Raw genomic sequence first — 19,062 nt, 5'->3', positions numbered from 1 at the left:
CCCCAAGAAATCAAGCTTTCGCGAGAAAGACTGAAAAAGGTTTGGGGAAGCAAGACGCGGCAGACGCCAGGTATTAGACAAGAAAAAGAGCTTGGTGTCTTTTTTCGAGGGCGGGCTAGGTAAATCGGACGGCCGGGCTATGGTAGTCTTAGCTTCGTTTCGGCTCTCAGACCGCGCGCGCGAGCGGTTCGACCGTTTTCCTTGCTTCTTTCAGCTAGGAAGCGTGAGAAGGGAGTGGAAGAAAATCAGCGCGGCGTTTGGATGCTGGACGAATTGGGCTTCGTTTGTTTGGAGGGGTGAGTTTCCTTTGCGTTGGCGTTGCGGTGGGGGAAGGGAAACAAATATCTGGGTGTGCGTCTGTGTGGCGTCTAGCTGTGATGCTATCGGGGGGTGTCGTTCGCGATGCTTGGTGGGTGGTTGTGGTTTGGCGCCGGGAGTTGGGGGTTGTCCGTATTGCACTGGATACGACGATTGTGATGATGCGGGCAGCGTTCGTGCGGGCGTCGATCTGCTTGCTTTTCGTCACGAAATGGGACGTTCAGGTTTGTCGGTTGGTGAGGTTGATGCCGCGCAATGCGGTCGACAGGTGAGAGTTGTCGTTGCGGTGGTGGTGGTGGTGGTGGTGGTGGTAGGTGTGATAAAGGTGGGAGTGCCTCCAGGGAAGGTATGTCGCCAGCCTGTGAGATGCAGGTGCGGGCAGATTGCGGGAATCTGAGGTATGACGAAGGGTGCTGTTGGTTGCGCAAGACGGCGGGCGATTGCTAGTAGGCAGGCAGGTGGACGTGGGCTAAGGCAGGCCGGCGCAGGGAAGGAGGGGGGATGCGCTTGCTTTTTGATCCCGTATGTCGGTCGGTGGTGCTGACTGCGGACCGGCTCCTTCTATTTTGGTAGGTTGCGTGTTGCGTTGCGTTGCGTTGCTCTTCGGTTCGATGCGGCGCACTTGAGTGATGGATTGTCCGAAGTTTGGGGGCGGGAAGGCAAAAAAGCAATGAAAAGAAAAGGGTCAATACTGCGCTTCCCGGTCGAGAAAGGCAGGCGCACACGTCAACGCAGGAAGACGAGGAGCAAGGTAAAAATAAGAACAACACGACAGAGGCAAGGAGGGTGCAGGTGCAGGTGCAGGTGCAAAAGAAATGCTGGACCAAACAAATGCGCAGAAGCTGCCCTTTTTGCAGGTCCTTCGTCCGTGTGTTGGATGCTCGAGCGCAAGAAAGCACCCCGTTCTGTTGTCGGGATGAAGCCGGTCAATCCAAGTATCCCCAGCTCCTGCTTGTGTTTGGCTGCGACTCGGACTGCTGCGCGGCTCTGTCTCGGCGCTGGGAGGGGACCGTTTGTGGAGGGAGGGGCGAAGCTTCAGGAAGGGAGCTTCTTGCTTGCTTCGGCGGTCCTTTCTGCTGCAGTTCCGACGAGATGGACTGGCTTGGCTGGGGTTTGTGTCCAAGTACTGATAAAGCTTGGTAGCGTTGCAGGTAGTGAGTGTTGAGTTGCGGACAGATGCAGATGTCGACACGGCCCCGCGCTGTTTATGTGTGGTTGTGACTGATCGCTGTGCAAGATGTCGGGATCGCTGTTTGAATGAATGTTCATCAACAGATATGACGAAGGGGCGACTTCATGTATGAAAATCCTCGGTGGATGCACAAGCAGACATGCAAATTTGCAATGCCCTGTGCTGTTCTTTGCCCCTTTCTTCCCGTGTACAAACTTTCGTATACTCGTCTGGCAATAATTCGACTCATCAATTTTTTTTCTTCCTCGCTCCTGTGCTTCCAATGTTTCCACCAGGCAGAATGGGGGGGGGAGATGGCTTCTTTGCTGTTTCTGGAGATGTCGTCCCGAGACTGCAGGGTGTTGCTGCGTGCGCTCGGCCGGGATCGTGTCGGTGCGCAAAGTGGTGCAGACTGGGGGTTTAATGAGATTGGGACCGATTCAGTTGATTACATGTGTTGGGGTATGGATCTGAGAGCGCAGCAGAGTCAGAGCCCAGAGCCTCCTACCTGTTTTGACCGCCCGATATCGAGAAATGAGGCGTGGGTAGTGGATCTATGTGCAATTCAATATCTGCAGCAAAAAGAAAGCCTCCAGGGACTGGGGGTGAACTCTGTCGGTGAAGGAAGAGAAAGCAAGAAGCAACAGAGACATCTTCATCCCCTTTTTTTGCACTTCTAGTTGCAGACTTTCGATCCTCTCAATCCCAGCCCCCCTTTCTCAAACTCAACAACTCGGATGAATGGTTGCAAAGTCGAGAGAAACCTTGTCGCTTACGTGCAGTCCTATGTGGATGGATCATTGTTAGCTCAACTATATTATCACTCGCAGCCACCTTTATTTTTTCGGCCCAAAAACCGCCACGCTGCTCCTAGTTCATTCGCTCGCTGGCCCAAGGCCCTATGCAAACCGCTCTCCCCAGCCTGCCCGTTTGCTGCTTGGAGTCGTTGGTGGCCCGTCCCTGAACGCGGCAGGTGATCGTCCCTCAAAGCCCAGGAACCAGGCACCGTACGAGGGGAAACAAACAAAACCGTTGATGATTTTCTCCCGAGGCGTATAGCTCGCTGAAACCTTGCGATCCTTCTTAGGCATGGCGCTGGTTGGCCATTGATGCCTTACAGCAACGTCGCTATCGTGCGATTTTTCGCAAATAAAGTTGCTTGGAGTTTTGAGCCTGGTCATGGATGCCCAGCGTTCGCCCCTCCCCAGAATCTGTCATTCACGCAGAACAAGCATATCTCGTCCCCTCGGCCGATGTCTCGCCATCCCACCACAAAAATGCAACAAGCTCCGACGAATCGATGCTGCAGGGCTGCATGCAGGCAGACGAACACCACCACCGACCTTCCCCCCAAAGTGGCGTAGGCCCAGGAGGCAAAGGAAACCTGCGAGTTCCGGTATGACGGAAACTTGATGACGCTTTTGCTGTCGCATCGTCTTGGCCTCGATTCCCCGGCTCCATGGCAGATGGACATGCGTGTTTGCCCATTTCGAGACGATTCCCTCTCCTCTTCTGGTATCTTCTGTGCCTGGTTCCTGAACTCCCGTGCCGTGTACCACGTGTGCCACCAGGATGCAAATTGCAGCACACCCAGTCATGCGAAATCGTGTGTCGGTTTGTCGACGGCAGTCCCTGTACGCCACCGCGTCAATGGTACAGCTCGAAGTCGGCCCGCTAGCTTCCTCCTTGGTCTGCTTGCGCGACGGATTGCACCGAGTCGCGGCAGTCAGGCACGCGCATCCGCAGGAAGGCGGCTGCACGCAAGTCCTCAGGGCCCCGTCGCGCAGCTTAGATGCAGCCCTGCTGCGTGCATGCATCAGGTCCGTCGACGATGTTTGCTCACAGTCCAGTTGCCCTCGGTTGCACATCAACAGCGTGTTTAGCACACTCCATGACGATGTGCCTGTTTCAAGCCTTTGTCAGATGCCACGCCACCTGCATTGATCACACTTATGCCCGGCACTTCGTCCCTACTCCAAGGGTCTCCAGCTCGTGGCAATCCGTGAAACATTCCCCGTGATATCTAAAACCCATGTCGTCTGTCAATTGCAGGTTCATGCTCCATCGCCGCACCGGGCGCCACCCCTTCGAGAAGCAGGCAAATGCCGGCGGTGATTTGCCATGCGGAGCCGTCTCCGGTTTAATCACGGCCGGGAGATGGCGAGTCCACCGCTCGGCCTTCGAATAGACGCGCACGGACGGGCTGTGAGTCTAGCAGATTCGCTTCGTCGGGATCTGCCATGCGCTGCCATGATAGATGCAGGAAGTGAGTGCCATGTTGACGACTGACGGGCAGAGTTTTCGCGGTCATCTGCGGGCGAGCAGATCAACGAGATTCAATGAGATTGTCGAGACAAGGAGAAAACTTCGATTCAGGGGTGAGAGAACGTTGCGGTGAGAGCTAGGCTCCGAGGCCAGGTACATCGCCCTTTTCAGCCCCTCAGCTTCCCCAGGCCTGCAAACGTGTCATTGAGGGCTGCAAACAAAGCCCATCAACAAGGACGTGTCGTTCTATTCTGAGCTGGACTCAGGCGATGGTTATATGTCGCTTGCTGCGTATATTGGTGACAAAAACCTGGTGTTGAATGATATACTCGGTGGGTGACAGAATATGATAAACTGATCTTGGGCCAAAGCATACTGTCTTAATGAGGCAGAAAACAACCTGCTTCCAGCGAAATCGGTCCAATCTCTCCCGCAACATGACTGCTAGCGAAGTAACCGGCGTCACTGTGAAACAGGCCTAGATGAGAAGCCAAGGGACAGCGCGGGCGGGACAGCCGGACACGGCCAGGCCCGGCCGTGTGTCTTAGAAGTGCCGCTGCCTGAGTTAGCGGCTGTCGGGTCCGGGTCACACTGGTCTGGGGCCGTGTTGGCGGTTGGGGGGGTTGTCCCCTGTGTTTGCGCAACGCCGAAAATCTTTCTCGGAGTGTCCAAAGGAATGAGAACATGCCGAACTGATGAGGATGTCGAACCATGATCTTCATGCAGCTGATGAGAAGCGGATTGGCCGAACCACTGCGCCGTCAAATGACGAAAAATCGCCTATGATTATGAAATCCGTCCCCGCGGCCGCGGCGGCGGCTAACCCCGGCCGCAGTCGCGACAAATCGCGCCGATGTGCCGTCATCGGGCAGAGCACCGGCCGTTGAAGAATTTCTTTCCCGTTGCTCCTCCTGGCAGGATACTCCAGTAGTGAAAGTTTCTCAAGGTTGGATTCGTTCTGTTGATGTTGACTCGCGTCTGGAAGTTTTCATCTATTTGAAAAAACTTTGACTCGAATATTTTCATCGGGATTGACTCCGCGACAGATTTTTTGCCAGTTTCATCCGGTCCTGACAACCATCATGAATGGGATCAACGGTAACCACGCTGCCCCGCAGCAACTGCGTCGAGCTGATGAAGTCGACGATGTAAGTGCTCGACTCAAGCAGTACGTTCCTCATGGAAGATGGCCCGGCTGACGATTGCCCCGTGTAGCTGCTTGATGCAGTCAAGGGATTGATTGTCCCGTACATCAGAGCTGCAGATGAAGCCGCGCCACAGAAGGCCGGAGGCAACACATCAGTAAACATCGACGGAGTTCCAAGCAATGTTCTCGTCGACACTCTGAAGCCCGAGGCGTTGGTCGAGAAGCTGAAGCTATCCCTTCCCGAAGGCGATGGACTCGGGAAAGAGGGCTTGCTTGATGTGGTGCAGAAGATCCTGAGGTACAGCGTCAACACCTGGGACCAAGGCTTCATGGATAAGCTGTATGCCAGCAACACTCCTGTCAGTCCGCTCGCATGAGTGCAGGAGCTTCGCTAACATGCTTAGGTTGGGCTTGTTTCCGATCTTCTCTTGTCGGTACTGAACACCAACGTGAGTCATCCGTCTTTTGCAACCAAACATCCTCTGACCAATGTTAGCTCCACGTTTACCAAGTTTCGCCCGCCTTGAGCATCATCGAAAAGATTACCGCTCGAAAGTTCGCGAACTTATTTGGGTTCACCGGCCCTAGGGCTGGAGGAGTCACATGCCAAGGAGGCAGCGCGTCCAACCTCACTTCCCTGGTAGTAGCTCGCAGTGCTCTGTACCCCGAGACAAAGAAGACTGGCAACGGTTCGTATGATTTTGTCATCTTCACGAGTGCTCACGGCCACTACTCCGTTGAGAAGAGTGCGTTGGCATGCGGTCTTGGGGCGTCAAGCGTCTGGGCGGTGCCTATTGACTCCGATGGCCGCATGATCCCCAGTGCTCTGCGGGAGCAGATCGTTCGTGCCAAGTCTGAGGGCAAGACCCCTCTGTACGTCAACTCCACGGCTGGAACGACGGTGATGGGCTCTTATGACCCGTTCGAGGAGATATCCGCCATCTGCAAAGAGTTCGGACTGTGGTTCCACATCGATGCCAGCTGGGGAGGATCTGTCATCTTCTCCCAAAAGCAAAAGTCCAAGTTACAAGGCGCTCATCTGGCCGACTCTCTGACGGTGAACCCGCACAAGATGATGAACGTGCCGGTAACGTGCTCGTTCCTCCTGACGCCAGACGAGAAGGTGTTCCACAAGGCCAACACTTTGCCTGCTGGATACCTTTTCCACAATGTGGACGAAGATGGTGACGTCTGGGACCTTGCCGACTTGACCCTGCAGTGCGGCCGCAGGGGCGACAGTCTGAAGCTGGCTCTGGCCTGGATCTACTATGGCGCCGGCGGATTTGAGAAGCAGATCGACCATGCATTCTCGCTGGCCGAGCGTCTGGCTACTCTGGTTGAAAAGAGCGAGAACTTCGTCCTGGTGTCCAGCAACCCGCCGCCGTGTCTGCAGGTCTGCTTTTACTATGCACCGAACGGTCAGCTTGCGGAAGACCCGAAGACGAACACCAAACGCACCAGCCAAGTTGTTCACAAGCTCATCGAGCGTGGCTTCATGATCGATTATGCCCCTGGAGAGAAGGGCAGTTTCTTCCGTGTGGTCGTCAACTGCCAGACGCTGCAGGGGACTGTGGATGGTCTGGTCAAGGCCTTGGAGGAGGTTGGCAAGGAGGTCGTGGTGTAGCGCGTGATGAGTGCATAGATCTGAAACGATTTGGACGAAAATAAAAAGATGGACTGGGCATCAAAAGTTAGGTAGAAATATAGAGATAGACACAAAAAGAGTCGTTGGCCGGCAGTTGTTGAGTTCTCGTCTTCCGACATGGGCCGTACAGTGCATCTTGACTGGCTCGGCTAAGTAACATGCGTCCGAAATTCGACAAACGCAATGTATAATCAGCTAAGGAGCTTCAATATAAAGTCGAAGTGCTTTGAAAAAGTGAAGACGGTAAGCAAAGGGAGAGAATTATCACGTTGTCGATGCCAGGAACTTACACTGGAGGCAGGGGCCATGCAGCTGAGAATGATGGTGCAGGGGTTAGTGGGGTGCGATAAGATAAACGATAAGATAGTAAACTGGGACCAAATTTTTTTTCGGCTTGCTCTCCAACACTGTATGCGACAGTCCACTCTCGCTCTGTTCCTCAGCAACCCGATTGGCAATTGCACCGCTCAGCCTCCGTCAAAATGCCTAAGCCGAGAACGAAACGTCAAGCTATTCGCGACGAGCGAAAGAAGAAGAGGAGAGAGACACACGAAGCCAACTACGATGCCAAGGACGAGGAGCGGCAATCGAAGCGCAGACGTACCGAGGACGAGTCGCAAGAACATGGCGAAGAAGGGGAGCAGCAAGCCTACGACGATGCGGGCGAGCAGCAACAGTCGTTCCCCAGCAATGGCCCGGAGAGGGAATTCTTTGGTATGCTCGCCGACGAAGAGCAGGAGTACTTCCGCCGCGCCGACGAGATGCTCGAATTGAACCAGTTCCCCTCCCCCGAGGATCGCGACATCTTCCTCCAGAGCGTCTACAAGGAGGCACAGGGCAAGGAGCTCAAGCTGGCTAGCAGTCAATCGCTGTCGCGTCTGATGGAGCGGTTGATTCTTCTGTCGAACACCAAGCAGAAGAAGCAAATCTTCAATGCATTTGCGACGCACTTTTTGTCTCTTGTCCAGCACAGATTTGCGAGCCATTGCTGCGAGACGCTGTTCCTGCAGTCTGCACCCGTCGTTACACAAGAGCTGGGAGGCGTTGTCCCTGAGGAGAAGAGCGAGGAAGATACGGAGATGCAAGATGGCGAGGAGCCTGTGGAAGAGAGCACAATGGAGAATCTCTTCCTCATGACCTTGGACGAGTTTGAGCAACACATGGGCTTTCTGCTCACCGACCGATTTGGATCCCACACCCTCAGAGTGCTCCTGGTCGTGCTCTCTGGTCGTCCGCTGGAAGATGCGGCAACCAAGTCCTTGTTGAAGAGCAAGAAGAAGGAGCACATCACCGTTCACGGCGCCAATGCCAACACACAGGATCTCAACACCCAGCTGAGGGCTGTCCCGGAGTCCTTCACCATGGCCACCAAGAAGATCATCCAGGACGCCGTATCTGGTATGGACTTCACATCTCTGCGCGTTCTCGCGAAGCACCCGACGGGCAACCCCCTGCTCCAGCTTCTCCTCGAACTCGACATCTCTCTCAACCACAAGAACGATAAGTCGTCCGCATCAAACCAAGACTCGCTTCTCTACAGACTGCTCCCGGATGCCCCCAAGTCTCTCAGCGACACCACCTCCGAAGCTGCAGACTTCGTCAACAGCATGGTGTACGACCAGATTGGCTCCCGTCTTCTCGAGACCCTCATCACCCACTGCCCGGGCAAGATCTTCAAGGCCCTCTCCCACAACTTCTTTGGCGAGCGCATCGCAACCTACGTCCGCAACGACATCGCATCCTACCCCGCCCTCCGCGCTCTCAACCGATTCAGCAAGGACGACCTTATTGAAGCCGCTAAGAAGATTTTGCCCATCGTGCCAACCCTGGTCACGAAACACCGCTACAACGTGCTCAAGACTCTCTTCGAGCGTTGCGAGGCCCGCCAGGCTTACGAGGAGAAGGCCGCCCTCACCAAGGCTCTCACGGACGCTCTGGGTGGTAACCCCAAGGACCTAATTCCGAAGCTGTGCCATCTTGTCGAGGAAGAGCCCGAAGAGGAGGAGCAGAAGTTTCAGCAATCCCAAGCGCCGCAGAACAAGACCGCCATCGCCGCGCACGGCGCCCACCTCGCCTCAACGATGTTCAAGACCCCGGGTCAGCCCTCCAAGGTCGCTCAAAAGTCGCTCATGGCCCTCCCCTCCGATCTACTTTACCAACTCGCGACACAATCCATGCCGAAGATGGGCGTCCTCACAACCGCCCTTGCCAGTCCCGCCGCACCCCAGAACGAGTTCTTCCACAAGGCCCTTGTCGGTGCCCTCGCACCCCATGTCGGCGACCTCGCTCAGTCTCAGACCGGCCACAACGTCGTCAACGCCATCGTCGATATTCCCTCCCAAGGCAAGGACCGTTCGGTTCCGCTCCACGTGAAGCAGACCATTATGGCCTCGTTGGCGGAACACGAGCGGACGCTGCGTGAGTCGTGGTTTGGTCGCAGTGCCTGGAGGACGTGGAAGGGTGACATGTGGAAGACGAGACGGTCTGATTGGGTCAAGTGGGCGAAGGGAGCCGAGGGTGAAGGGGAGGAGGTGAAGCTGAAGCCGTGGCAGAGGAGGAACTTGGAGCAGAAGAGGGCACAAGCGGGTAAACCCCAGCCCAAGGAGAAGAAGGAACTGGTGGAGGAGAACGGGGAAGAAAGTTAGCCAATGTATGATACCCGGCGTCCAAAACAAATAATATGTGTTCAAATCTACCTTTAAGTCTGTTGGCATTAGACTTGGTTTATAATGAATTTGGCTACATTCACAATGATGTAACTCAAACACTCAGTCCAGCCAAGCTCTTCTAGGCCTTGTAATATAAGAGCTCCTTGAGACACCTCTGCTTGCGTTCAAGATTGCCTATAAAATGGACAACGAATGAAATTCTTTTTTTTGCGATGTCGAATGATCCTTTGGCATCTCAAAAGTCAAGCTGACCAACCTCAGATTCTGCGTGCGTGGGTTGAGGCAGTCAACCCAGGACCTACATCGTCCTCGTCCTCTCAGGTGATCTTACACTTATTCATCCACAGAAGCGCACCATTCTTGTTGGTGTCACGGCTATCTCGTTTCATTCTGACGACCGGGGCTCGTATTTCACAGAGGGGTCAGCTTTGAACTCGAACAGCCATGACGTCTTCAAGGCCTATTGCTGACCTACGTTTCGACAATGACGCCTTGGCTTGGAGAGAGAAATTGACATCGAGGCCGATCGACTGTGCTTGTGTTTGCGCATGTCAAACAAAGCTGGCAAAATACTTGCTTGAAAGCCATGTATAACGGATAGCTTATGGTTTCTCCAAGAGTGGTATATCGTGAAACCGCCTTCATTCTATTTTCGGCAATATGTAGTTGTTCATAACTCACCCACGCACAATATCGAACGCTATCGCCATACTGTTTCCCAAGAGCGTCTCTCCAAGCTACAGTGGTAACTTCAATCGCTATCTATCCATGTCAAAGATCACTGGTGTGTTAGATGTCCCGATTTGGCCTCTGTACTTGGATAGCCTAGGTGTTAAATTGAAGTTAAGTCGTCACGCTGTGTAAGCTTGGACGTTTCTGTGTAGCTGTGAACCTACTTATCCATCCCTGGCTGGATTACTTGGGAAAATACATCCATTATCTTCAATCTCTGTGCACATAAAGCTCCTCAACTGCCTGCCCAAGAGGTCAATCTGCAGACCATCTTTGATACAAATAACGGCTTGTCAGCACCCTCACATATCTCCTCAAAATCGGGATGCCCCCCTAACCTTGGTTTCAGGACTTCATATTGTCGTCGTGAACGTGCTTGTCATCTCATGTCTTCGACAGTGGAAAATCAAAATCTTAAGTAGCGGCGTGTGAAAGACTGGTGGCTTCAACAAAGCCTCATACTTGCGAGACAACAACACTTGGAGACAAACGCACAAGCGTTGATATCTTGGGTGAATGTCGTAATCAGCTGGCCCTACCGATGTCGTAGTGAGGTTTGCGACTGTGAAGCTGGGAAAGACACAGGATTGATCTTCGAGAATAGTTCCTTGAGAGGTTTGAACAACGCAACTCTTGCTGGACTTTTAGCAATCTGGAGCTTCGAACGTGCCCTCCCAGACCCCACCAACAGCCAATCAACCATGCAGCAACCCCCTTCACCATTGGCGAGCGGTCATAGAAGTCCACGTGACTGGCGCCACATCATCGGCAGGAGTGGGATGGGTAAGCACTTCGCTTCCTCCCTTCTTCTCTTATTAATGGTTGTTTTTGTTGAAAGCCCGAGCCACTTGGGGTGCAAGTCTCCATTGCAATCGTTTCTTTGCCCGTCTCGTCATCAGTTGCACTAGGATCTCTCCAGAAAGTCTTGATCAACCTGCACACAAAAGCCTCATCGCTCCTACCCCGCAGTACACGAAGTAATCCATTTCACGGCGGTGGTAGGCCTGCAGATCATGAAGGTCTACACGGTACCAATACCAATACTTGATTGAATTGTGTTGGGTTTCTTTACCTGGCAAGCTCGATGCTTCAAGATGGGCAAGAAAAAACCCGGCAGCGCTCGGCCAAAGGCGATCAATATCTCTAAGCAGCAGTCAGGATAACATACAGACGTGGGAGCAGGACTCACGAGCAGCCCGCGGCTGTCAGAAGACGCTGAGTATGTGCTTAAAGGAGCATATACTTTGGGACAGCCCACGCGACTGCTTGACTTACTCAGTGGAGAAGTGAAAGAACCCAAGACTCGACAGCGATACGCCATTGTATCCTATGCGTGGACGCAATGGGACGATCCAGCACAGGTCGTCGACAAGTGCCGTGGGATTCTTCAGGGAACTAGAATCACTGCCATATGGATAGACCAGCTGTGTGTCAAGCAAGACTCTATCGAAGACAAGCAAGCCGAAATTCCTAAGATGGCGGAGTATTATGAAGGAGCCGCGGTCTGCATTGCACTCTTGAAGGAGGCCGACATCTCGGAAACTTGCTTCGGGCGAGGGAAGAGAGACATGCCGCACGTCATGGACATGTGGCAAGCTACTTTACAAGCGGTGGATCAGAGTGTGTGGAAGTCACGCGTGTGGACGTACCAAGAGGCAGCCCTCTCGAAGAATTTGCTGCTAGTGGGCAAAGACGGCGCCATAAGCCAGCAAGAATACAGTCTCTTGTTGATGTTGATGGTGAGACGTCCAGAGGCAATCGCAGGCAGAGTGGCAGTGTCCCGAAACAAGAATGGGCGCATTCTTTCCGTTGGTGATGGAGAGGCTCGGGCAAGGGTGGGTAATCACCCGTTCAGCAGTGCCGCTAGAGCTATGGAAAAGTACGGCGAAGGGAAGGCGTCGCTGGTAGAGTTCTGGAAGGACATGGGAGCCAGGAAGTGTGTTGTGGAGGAAGACCTGGTGTACGGGGTCTTGGGAATGCTACAGCCAGGAGAGGCAGTAGCAGTAGAGTATGGCATAGGCTTCGAGGAGGCTGCCACAAGGGTGTTTAAAACGACTTCCGTCTTGGCATCTATCACGGCCATGCCTCCCAGTCAAAAGCCGGGCGCCTGCTGGCTCCCGAAGGCTCAGAGAGGGGATGACGGCCAATGGACACTAGGGGACACGGCCAGCACGGCCAGGCCGCTCAGTGAGCACGTCAAGGTAGACGAGAGTGGCTTACTGAGTGTGAGGGTAGTGGAGTGCTGGATTCGGAGAGAAGAAGATGGACGGTGGAAGATGAAACTGGATAAGAGCGTGACCATATTTGGGGTGGAGATTGCTTCTGCCGGGATAGAGAACAAGCACACGTGGAACCAGGCGCTTGTGATTAATGGCCATCTGCATGGCGCAGGAGACACATTGGTGATTACCGGTGAGGTCCAGGAGGGACACGTTTTTCACCGCACTGGCTTCATCACCTTCAGAGAAACACTCCCTGATCGTCTCAAGCCCACAGAAGGAACTCTGACAAACTGGCGGGTGGGATTGAGGGCCCAGGATTGCGCCGTCAGCCTTTCCTGATAGTAGTTCGGTGTTTTTCAAGGTTATGCTATCAGTAGCTGTAACGGCGAAGTCGCTTATCAATCGTATCCATGTGGCTGCCATAGCAAACAGCGTCAAAGCAACCAGTATCATGTCTCCCACACGTTGAGGACGCCCAGGATAACACTGTCCCAAAACATTGTGCAAAAGCTATGCTTTGGGACCAAGGCTCGATCTAAATACTCTACCTTAGACAACGATCAGCTGCCGAGGCCTTCAACAGCGAGATGCCTAGGCATGCGAGCCACCACACATGCTCATTTAATCCATCTCATAGGGGCAAACAACGAACTTTCCTTCTCCAATGACGGAAGGCAGAGTCCACGACCGAACACTGGTCCAGGTACCAAGCTTCCATCCCCACGCAAGGAGTACTCATTTCCAAGGCATGGTTACCTTGCATCTTGATCGTTGTGTAACTATGAGCATCCTTGGCATGTGCAATACACAGAAATAGACAGATATGAAAGGCAGAAATGACATTCAAATGGCCCTTAGTGTGTATGCACTTTTCAGTTGACGGTCGCGCAAGACAGTCACACATCCTTGGAATCATTTCAGCTTGCTGAGCTGATTGTAACCCACGCCGCAACGACATTGGCCGAATCAAAACGGCGAAATGGTTGAAGTGTTCAAATACGCATTTTCACCGTAGGTAGCTCAACGAACAAGACCTCACCGAGGAAGTCGCAAACTTCAGTCCGCCCGGCGCCGAGAAAGTGGGCCCGAAGTCCGTGTTTCCGGGCGCGGGGTCACCGAGCGGGGTCGCGTCCCTCGGAAAGCAACGGCTCTGCGTGTGTTTGGCTTAGACAACAGCCAGATACCGCTGCGATTACGATGAACTTTAAACTTGGATTGTGTGTGGCGTTACACGTGCCGCTAAATTCTCTGTCGCCGCTTGACGAGGGCCTATGGGCGGGAAAGGGGCTTTAAAAGCGTGGGTAGGTAGATATCTCTGACACTGAACGCAGAACGACTCGAGGTAAACCCACACCAGAATGGTGAATGGCGAGATATCCTGTAGGACTTCAGAGAGGCCAAAGTTGGCCAGCCATGTGTCGACGCTGCTGATCTACCACTGTTCTCCTTCGTTTCCGTCCATTGCTTATTCGTTCCGAACTTGTAATGGACTTCTCTTCATCAACAAGGCTGTCATGATAAAATGATTCGTAAAAGCCGCCTACGCTGATATCAACATCTGTCCAATCTTTTGGCATAGAACAGACAATGCAACCGAACAATACTTAGCTTGCGTATCACAGACGCGCTGGGAATACCCCCCTTATGACAAAACATGCTGGTCTACGATGGCGATTTCACCATATCAAATTATCTGCTGGCGGATGTGATTCATCTACTTAAACGTGGATGACAATGATCATTGACCAAGTGACCCGAATTCGTTCCTCTCTGTTTGCTCTCCCGGTGAAAGCATAGCTCGCGGAGTTAAGATGTGACGCAATTGTTTGAAGGACAAGAAAGCCGGTCTCGATCCCTCTCGTGATCAAAACCCCCTATGCAGATGCTGCGGTCCTTCTTCGCCGCTGTCTTGAGGTAATACACCCAACAGGCTACGATGCCTATGTTCTTGACGACCGGTTAACTTTCGTAACATTCCCGGATTACCACCCGACGAGAGTGCTCTAATCCTCATAGTGACTAAAAGTCGGGATCAGAAGAATGTGTCATTTGTTGCTCGCTTTCCATGGTCCCAATACTCATTTGCTGTGACTTTTATGATGCCACACAGCACAAGCAACAGGCATAGGACATAAAAAGGGCTACGGAACGGGTTGCAGGAGCGGCAACGCCAAATTTCGCCAAATTTCGCCGTTCCCCCAAACCAGCGAGGCATTCGGTGATATCCCATCATGAAATTGCATCTTACACGAAAACGTTGCGCGCGAAACGTTTGCAAGCTATCAGCTCAAAGACATCGCCGCTGCCCTTCTTCAGCGTCGTCGCCTTATTCGACTTATCTGGAAGCTCTGGTAGCAAGTCATGAACCCTGAGTAGTAACAACGCAGGCACTCAACTGATATGGATGGTCTCAAAGTCAAGGCAAAATGCGGAGAAAAGGCATGACCAGCCACTGGAAATAGAAACGTTACGTTAGCAGCGGGACATTTTCCTGTGGCTCTTTTGCTTCCCAGTCACCACCTCAATACATTTTATATCCCCATCAACACTCACGCACCCACCGTCGCCAAGCGTGAACACGCACGTAAAAGATAAGTATAAAACCTCGCAAAGCACCAAACCTGTACAGAACCAGGAGACAATTGTAATGATGGCAGCCTTCCGAGCTGTTGATGATGAATAACTCGACCCACTCGTCTTGAGAATTCCGAGGCACAGAAGCGGCACAACCTTTTTACGAGGACATCGTGAAGACTGCGCCAGTCTCCCTCTCTGTCGTCCTGAGCTGCTCCGTCCCTATATGTCAACACGGCAAGAGTTCTGACAGCAGGAAATATTCGTCACTGGCGGCCGACTACTCTCAAGGCGCCCATGCATTCCAACCACCACGAGAATCGAGATAACACAAACAAAACTACGCGTCGAGCTAGAATTCGGCGTGTTGGCGTGTCTTCGATCCATCCCCTCCAAATTAAGAAGGCGGCATTATATACATTATCCAAGAAGCGACCACGATTCAACCACGCACACAACCCAGAGGCACCTCGCCGCCTCCACGACACCGAAGCAGCCACACGACAAACCTCAACGCCACAGACAACCATCGCCTACCTTCACACCACCGAAGGAAACATAAAAGAAGCTCAAACCCCAGGGTGAACGGAACTACAAATCCAGTTTTCCTGTCGAGCCACGTTCTGATACATAAGTAGCGGCATGAGAAGACCGCCCAGAACACGCCCTCGTCAACGGTGGCGCATCAATATCACGAGGCTCGCCAAACAACACCCCAGAGTCCCTCATCCGCCTTCTTCATCCCTACCCGTTTATTCCCAAAGGCAACTCCCCCCTACTGCGACTCTAAATCGACGCCCATGCATTGGTTCTTGTGTCCGTACATGAAGGCTTGGTCGCGGGCACCGCAGCGCAAGGTATCAGGAACTTGCGTGCTGCGCCACTGAAATGCGGCGTCGACCCAACAGTATCAACTCAAACGCCCGTCGTCAAAGAGTATGCTTTTCCACAGGCGAGTCAAAAAACCGATACTCTCGGGTCGGTGGCTTGGACGGCGGGCGCCGAATTTGCCACATGAACAACGGGGCAAGCCGCAGATACCCGCCGCGTGTTCTTCAGAGCCAGCAAACAAATCAACAGACACAGTTAACGAAACACATATTGGTGATGAATCAGTGTTTTCTCTTATTTTCGTGCTTTCTTTTCTGCAGTCTCGACTTCAAAGCGACCTCGCCACTACGAGCATGTTCCAGCACCGTGCTTCCGCGCTTCCGCGCTACAATCGCCATGTGGTGAGGCCTTGCCAACGACGCTTTTCTTCAAACTTGATTCTTTCCTTTTTTTTTTTTATCCCACTCCATTCCTCCATGTCCATTCATATTGCGACTCGAGATTTCGACCAACTTCCCACCTCAGCATGTACCGACGGCAGGTATACTCTTCCGTCCTTCTGCAACCAAACATTGGCCTTGCTCCGGCGTGTTTGATGCTTCCTCCGAAGGCTTCCCATCGTTGAATGAAAAAGGGGCATAATCCCCTGGAGTCCATATAAAGGACATGTAACTGTAAAAAAAGAAATTGCAAAAGCCCATCAAGACGTGGGCAAGAGGTATCCCGGTAAAACCCAAACTCCCGCGTGATTCGTGAAATAAGCCAACGTCCACCCCGGGTATCCATTTGTGACCAACCATGCAATGCTAACTCTAAAAAGTCTTTGCTCATGAACCAGTAGGTCACTTCATCATTTCGTGTCCAGATTCATTTCCTCCACATTACAATCCTAAAGCCACGGGACGGTGCTGTACCCGTGCATATCCATTACAAGGACGAGTCGACGGTACCACTGTCGTTATGATCGCCAAAATCAAGGAAAGACTCCCAGTTCTCGGCAGCGCTCGGCCCCGGTGTGTTACACTCGCTTTGCCCGTCGTCAAATCGTTGGGTGTACGGGTTCAAATGACCGTTGAAATACTCGTGTGATGACAAGGTCGGGTCATCCATCGTCGGATCGTGTTTCAGATCGGCCATGTCTGGATACCACGCCTGCTGTTGATAGGGGTTTCCCATAAACATCTGTGACATGGGATCGTTCATGTCAAAGTTCGGTACCATCATCTTCGCATCCATGGGCAACTCAGACGTGAACGAGGACTCTGGCGGGAACAAGCTGGCATCCAGGCTCGTCATTGGGGACGGGAAGGTGGACGCGGATCGTGTCGACGGGGTGGCAATAGCAGCCTCGGAGGATGGAGACAGTGCTGGTGGCGAAGTGGCAGGGTCACGGGCAACTGGTGTAGACATGTCCATCGGGGAGGCTGCAGACTGTGTTCTCTCTCGTTGCTGCGTTCCTTGCTGAAAGTTCACCGTGCTGAAGGTCGGCGACATTGGGCTCGTCCCAGCAGCCTCGGATTGGGCTTTCTGGTGACGGGCATTGCTGGGAGCGACGGGCTGATAGTACATGGAATTGGTCAAGTTGTGGGACAGTGCTTGAGCCTGCTTGGTGGCGTTTGGGAATTGCTCAGCGAACATCTTGTTGATCGGGTTGTCGGCCCACTCCTGGTTACGGAGACCAGCGACCATGCTAGCCATCGCCACACGGTTCGCGAGGAAGGCGTTCACTCGGTAGTCAAACTCGGGTGAACCGGTCTGAAGGTGGGCTGCCAGCATGCGGTACGATCTCGGCATATCGTCTTCCTCTTCCTCGTACATCTCCTCGGCCTGGACGATAGCCTCAGAAATCTTGAAGCCCTTGCCGGTACGCTTCTTGTGAATCTCGCTGGCCATCTTGGCAGACTGTACGCGAGCCTCAATGCTCCGGTCAGCTCGCCGGGAGGCAGCAATGTACGCCCTCTCCTGATTCTCCTCATGAGAACGCTCAGTCTGTGACGCTCATAGTCAGCCAAAGTCAGGGAAAGGGGAAACCTTGTGATGTGAAGCCGTCATGTGAGGGTGGCTGACGCATTCAAGCGGGCTGCATGGGATCTCGGGACAGGATTGACGAGTGGGCAGGATACGAGACGAAAAAATAGAAAAAGGGAATGGCAGCCAAGCACCAGAACTGGCTCCTGCAAGAGTCGTACCTTCTTCTGACCCCTGTCCATAGCCATGCTGGGCGAAATGTTGCTGGCGTCCAACGATCGCTTGGGCATGTTTGCTGACGTTGTCGACGTTGGGGATCGACGTATGATATGTAAATTGGGATGGGTGTATCCGGACTTCGGTGCGAAGTCACTCGGGCGAGAGCAAAGTTCGATAAGTAAACGTGAGGCGTTCGTAGGGGTGGAAGGCGGCCAATGTGCTTCAAAGGCTAGAACCTGTGAAGCCAAAACCGCCTGATTCTCAGGCAGTGTTGCGTCGATGGCTTATTCGTCGTCGATATATTGGTGCTCGCGTGAGTCGTGACAGCTTCACGGTGGTGAAAGAGCTTCGGGAATGGTGTACCAAAAAGGTTGGGAAAGGACAGGAAGGTAAAAAGTGCCACTGGGCCGCCTCCAAGTCTTATACAAACCCAGGGTTCGTGCTCCTCGGGGATCGGTCTAGAACGATGGGACAGCACAAAAAGTACCTTATGGCAAGTCCCCCCCCTCCCCTCCTCAAGCAAGAAAACAGAGAGAGCAAATTGGACCCATGTTCCATGCGGAAGCAGGTGGGAAAGCGCGAATGTGGTGCGGTGCGGTGCGGTGTTTGGCTGGTTGCTTTTGCTGGCTGCCGGGTTACTGGAGCGAGAAGCAGCGAGAGACAGGGCCCCAGGAAGTCCAGGATAGGCTCCAAAGGGCGCTGAGGGGGGGCGGTACATTGCCCGCGTACATTGAGGTGGTCCACGGGCGGGCAGTGTACTGCGTAGGTAGTACGGGAAAGCGATGGAGGGCTGGCTGCTGGACAACGGACTCTGGAGCGGCAGCAGTGCTGCGCTGCTGCAGTGGCGGACAGGCATGTGGTAGCGGAAAGGGCAAGTGTCACTCGCCTGGTTTCGATCGCTAGACGATCTGGGAGCGTTTGATCGGGTTACGCTCTGTTGATCGATCTCGATGACAGAGGGTCGCTGTGTTAAAGCCACGCCCTGCCGAGGTATCGGCCGGGTCACTGGTGAATCGAGACTGGGAGAGGGTTTGGTTTGGGTGGTTTGGGTGCGCGGGAGGGGGGAACACCGTGAACCTGCCAGCCCTCTCCCCCTCATCTTTCTCGTACCCTACCGTTTTCGGACTAGTGCCGGGTCGTTTTGGCGGCACGACGGGCAGGGGTTGCTGGAGGGCAGCTGCGTGGCTTCGCCTCAAGAGTGACTTCCATACTTGCTCAATGTTGGGCAACAGAAAGGGCAGGAAGGAAGGGGCACCGGAGCACGGCTGGTGGTGGGCAGAAAAGAAGGTGCACACGCACAC

At 53.5% G+C, this 19,062-nt stretch overlaps 4 protein-coding genes across 4 annotated transcripts; 3 read left to right on the top strand and 1 right to left on the bottom strand.

Moving 5' to 3' along the window:
* Positions 1-4,836: 4,836 nt before the first annotated feature.
* dtxS4 (L-aspartate decarboxylase dtxS4) lies at positions 4,837-6,525 on the top strand (the record flags this gene model as incomplete). The annotated part of the gene is made up of 4 exons (XM_037321715.1): positions 4,837-4,902; positions 4,970-5,260; positions 5,306-5,350; positions 5,398-6,525. The coding sequence occupies 4 exons, from the start codon at positions 4,837-4,839 to the stop codon at positions 6,523-6,525; spliced, it is 1,530 nt and encodes a 509-aa protein (XP_037179841.1).
* A 503-nt stretch (positions 6,526-7,028) lies between these two features.
* On the top strand, positions 7,029-9,191 carry NOP9 (Nucleolar protein 9; the record flags this gene model as incomplete). Its single annotated transcript, XM_037321714.1, has 1 exon — positions 7,029-9,191. The coding sequence occupies one exon, from the start codon at positions 7,029-7,031 to the stop codon at positions 9,189-9,191; it is 2,163 nt and encodes a 720-aa protein (XP_037179842.1).
* Positions 9,192-11,422: 2,231 nt separating this feature from the next.
* CGCA056_v006463 (uncharacterized protein) lies at positions 11,423-12,508 on the top strand (the record flags this gene model as incomplete). The annotated part of the gene is made up of 1 exon (XM_037321713.1): positions 11,423-12,508. The coding sequence occupies one exon, from the start codon at positions 11,423-11,425 to the stop codon at positions 12,506-12,508; it is 1,086 nt and encodes a 361-aa protein (XP_037179843.1).
* Positions 12,509-16,501: 3,993 nt separating this feature from the next.
* On the bottom strand, positions 16,502-17,832 carry CGCA056_v006462 (uncharacterized protein; the record flags this gene model as incomplete). The annotated part of the gene is made up of 2 exons (XM_037321712.1): positions 16,502-17,563; positions 17,764-17,832. 2 exons carry the CDS (start codon positions 17,830-17,832, stop codon positions 16,502-16,504), a joined length of 1,131 nt encoding a protein of 376 aa, XP_037179844.1.
* Between the last annotated feature and the right edge of the window lie 1,230 nt (positions 17,833-19,062).

This window comes from Colletotrichum aenigma, assembly GCF_013390185.1.
Source record: "Colletotrichum aenigma strain Cg56 chromosome Unknown KSG_Cg56_contig04, whole genome shotgun sequence".
NCBI lineage: Eukaryota > Fungi > Ascomycota > Sordariomycetes > Glomerellales > Glomerellaceae > Colletotrichum > Colletotrichum aenigma.
This window is presented reverse-complemented; position numbering and strand designations above follow the sequence as displayed.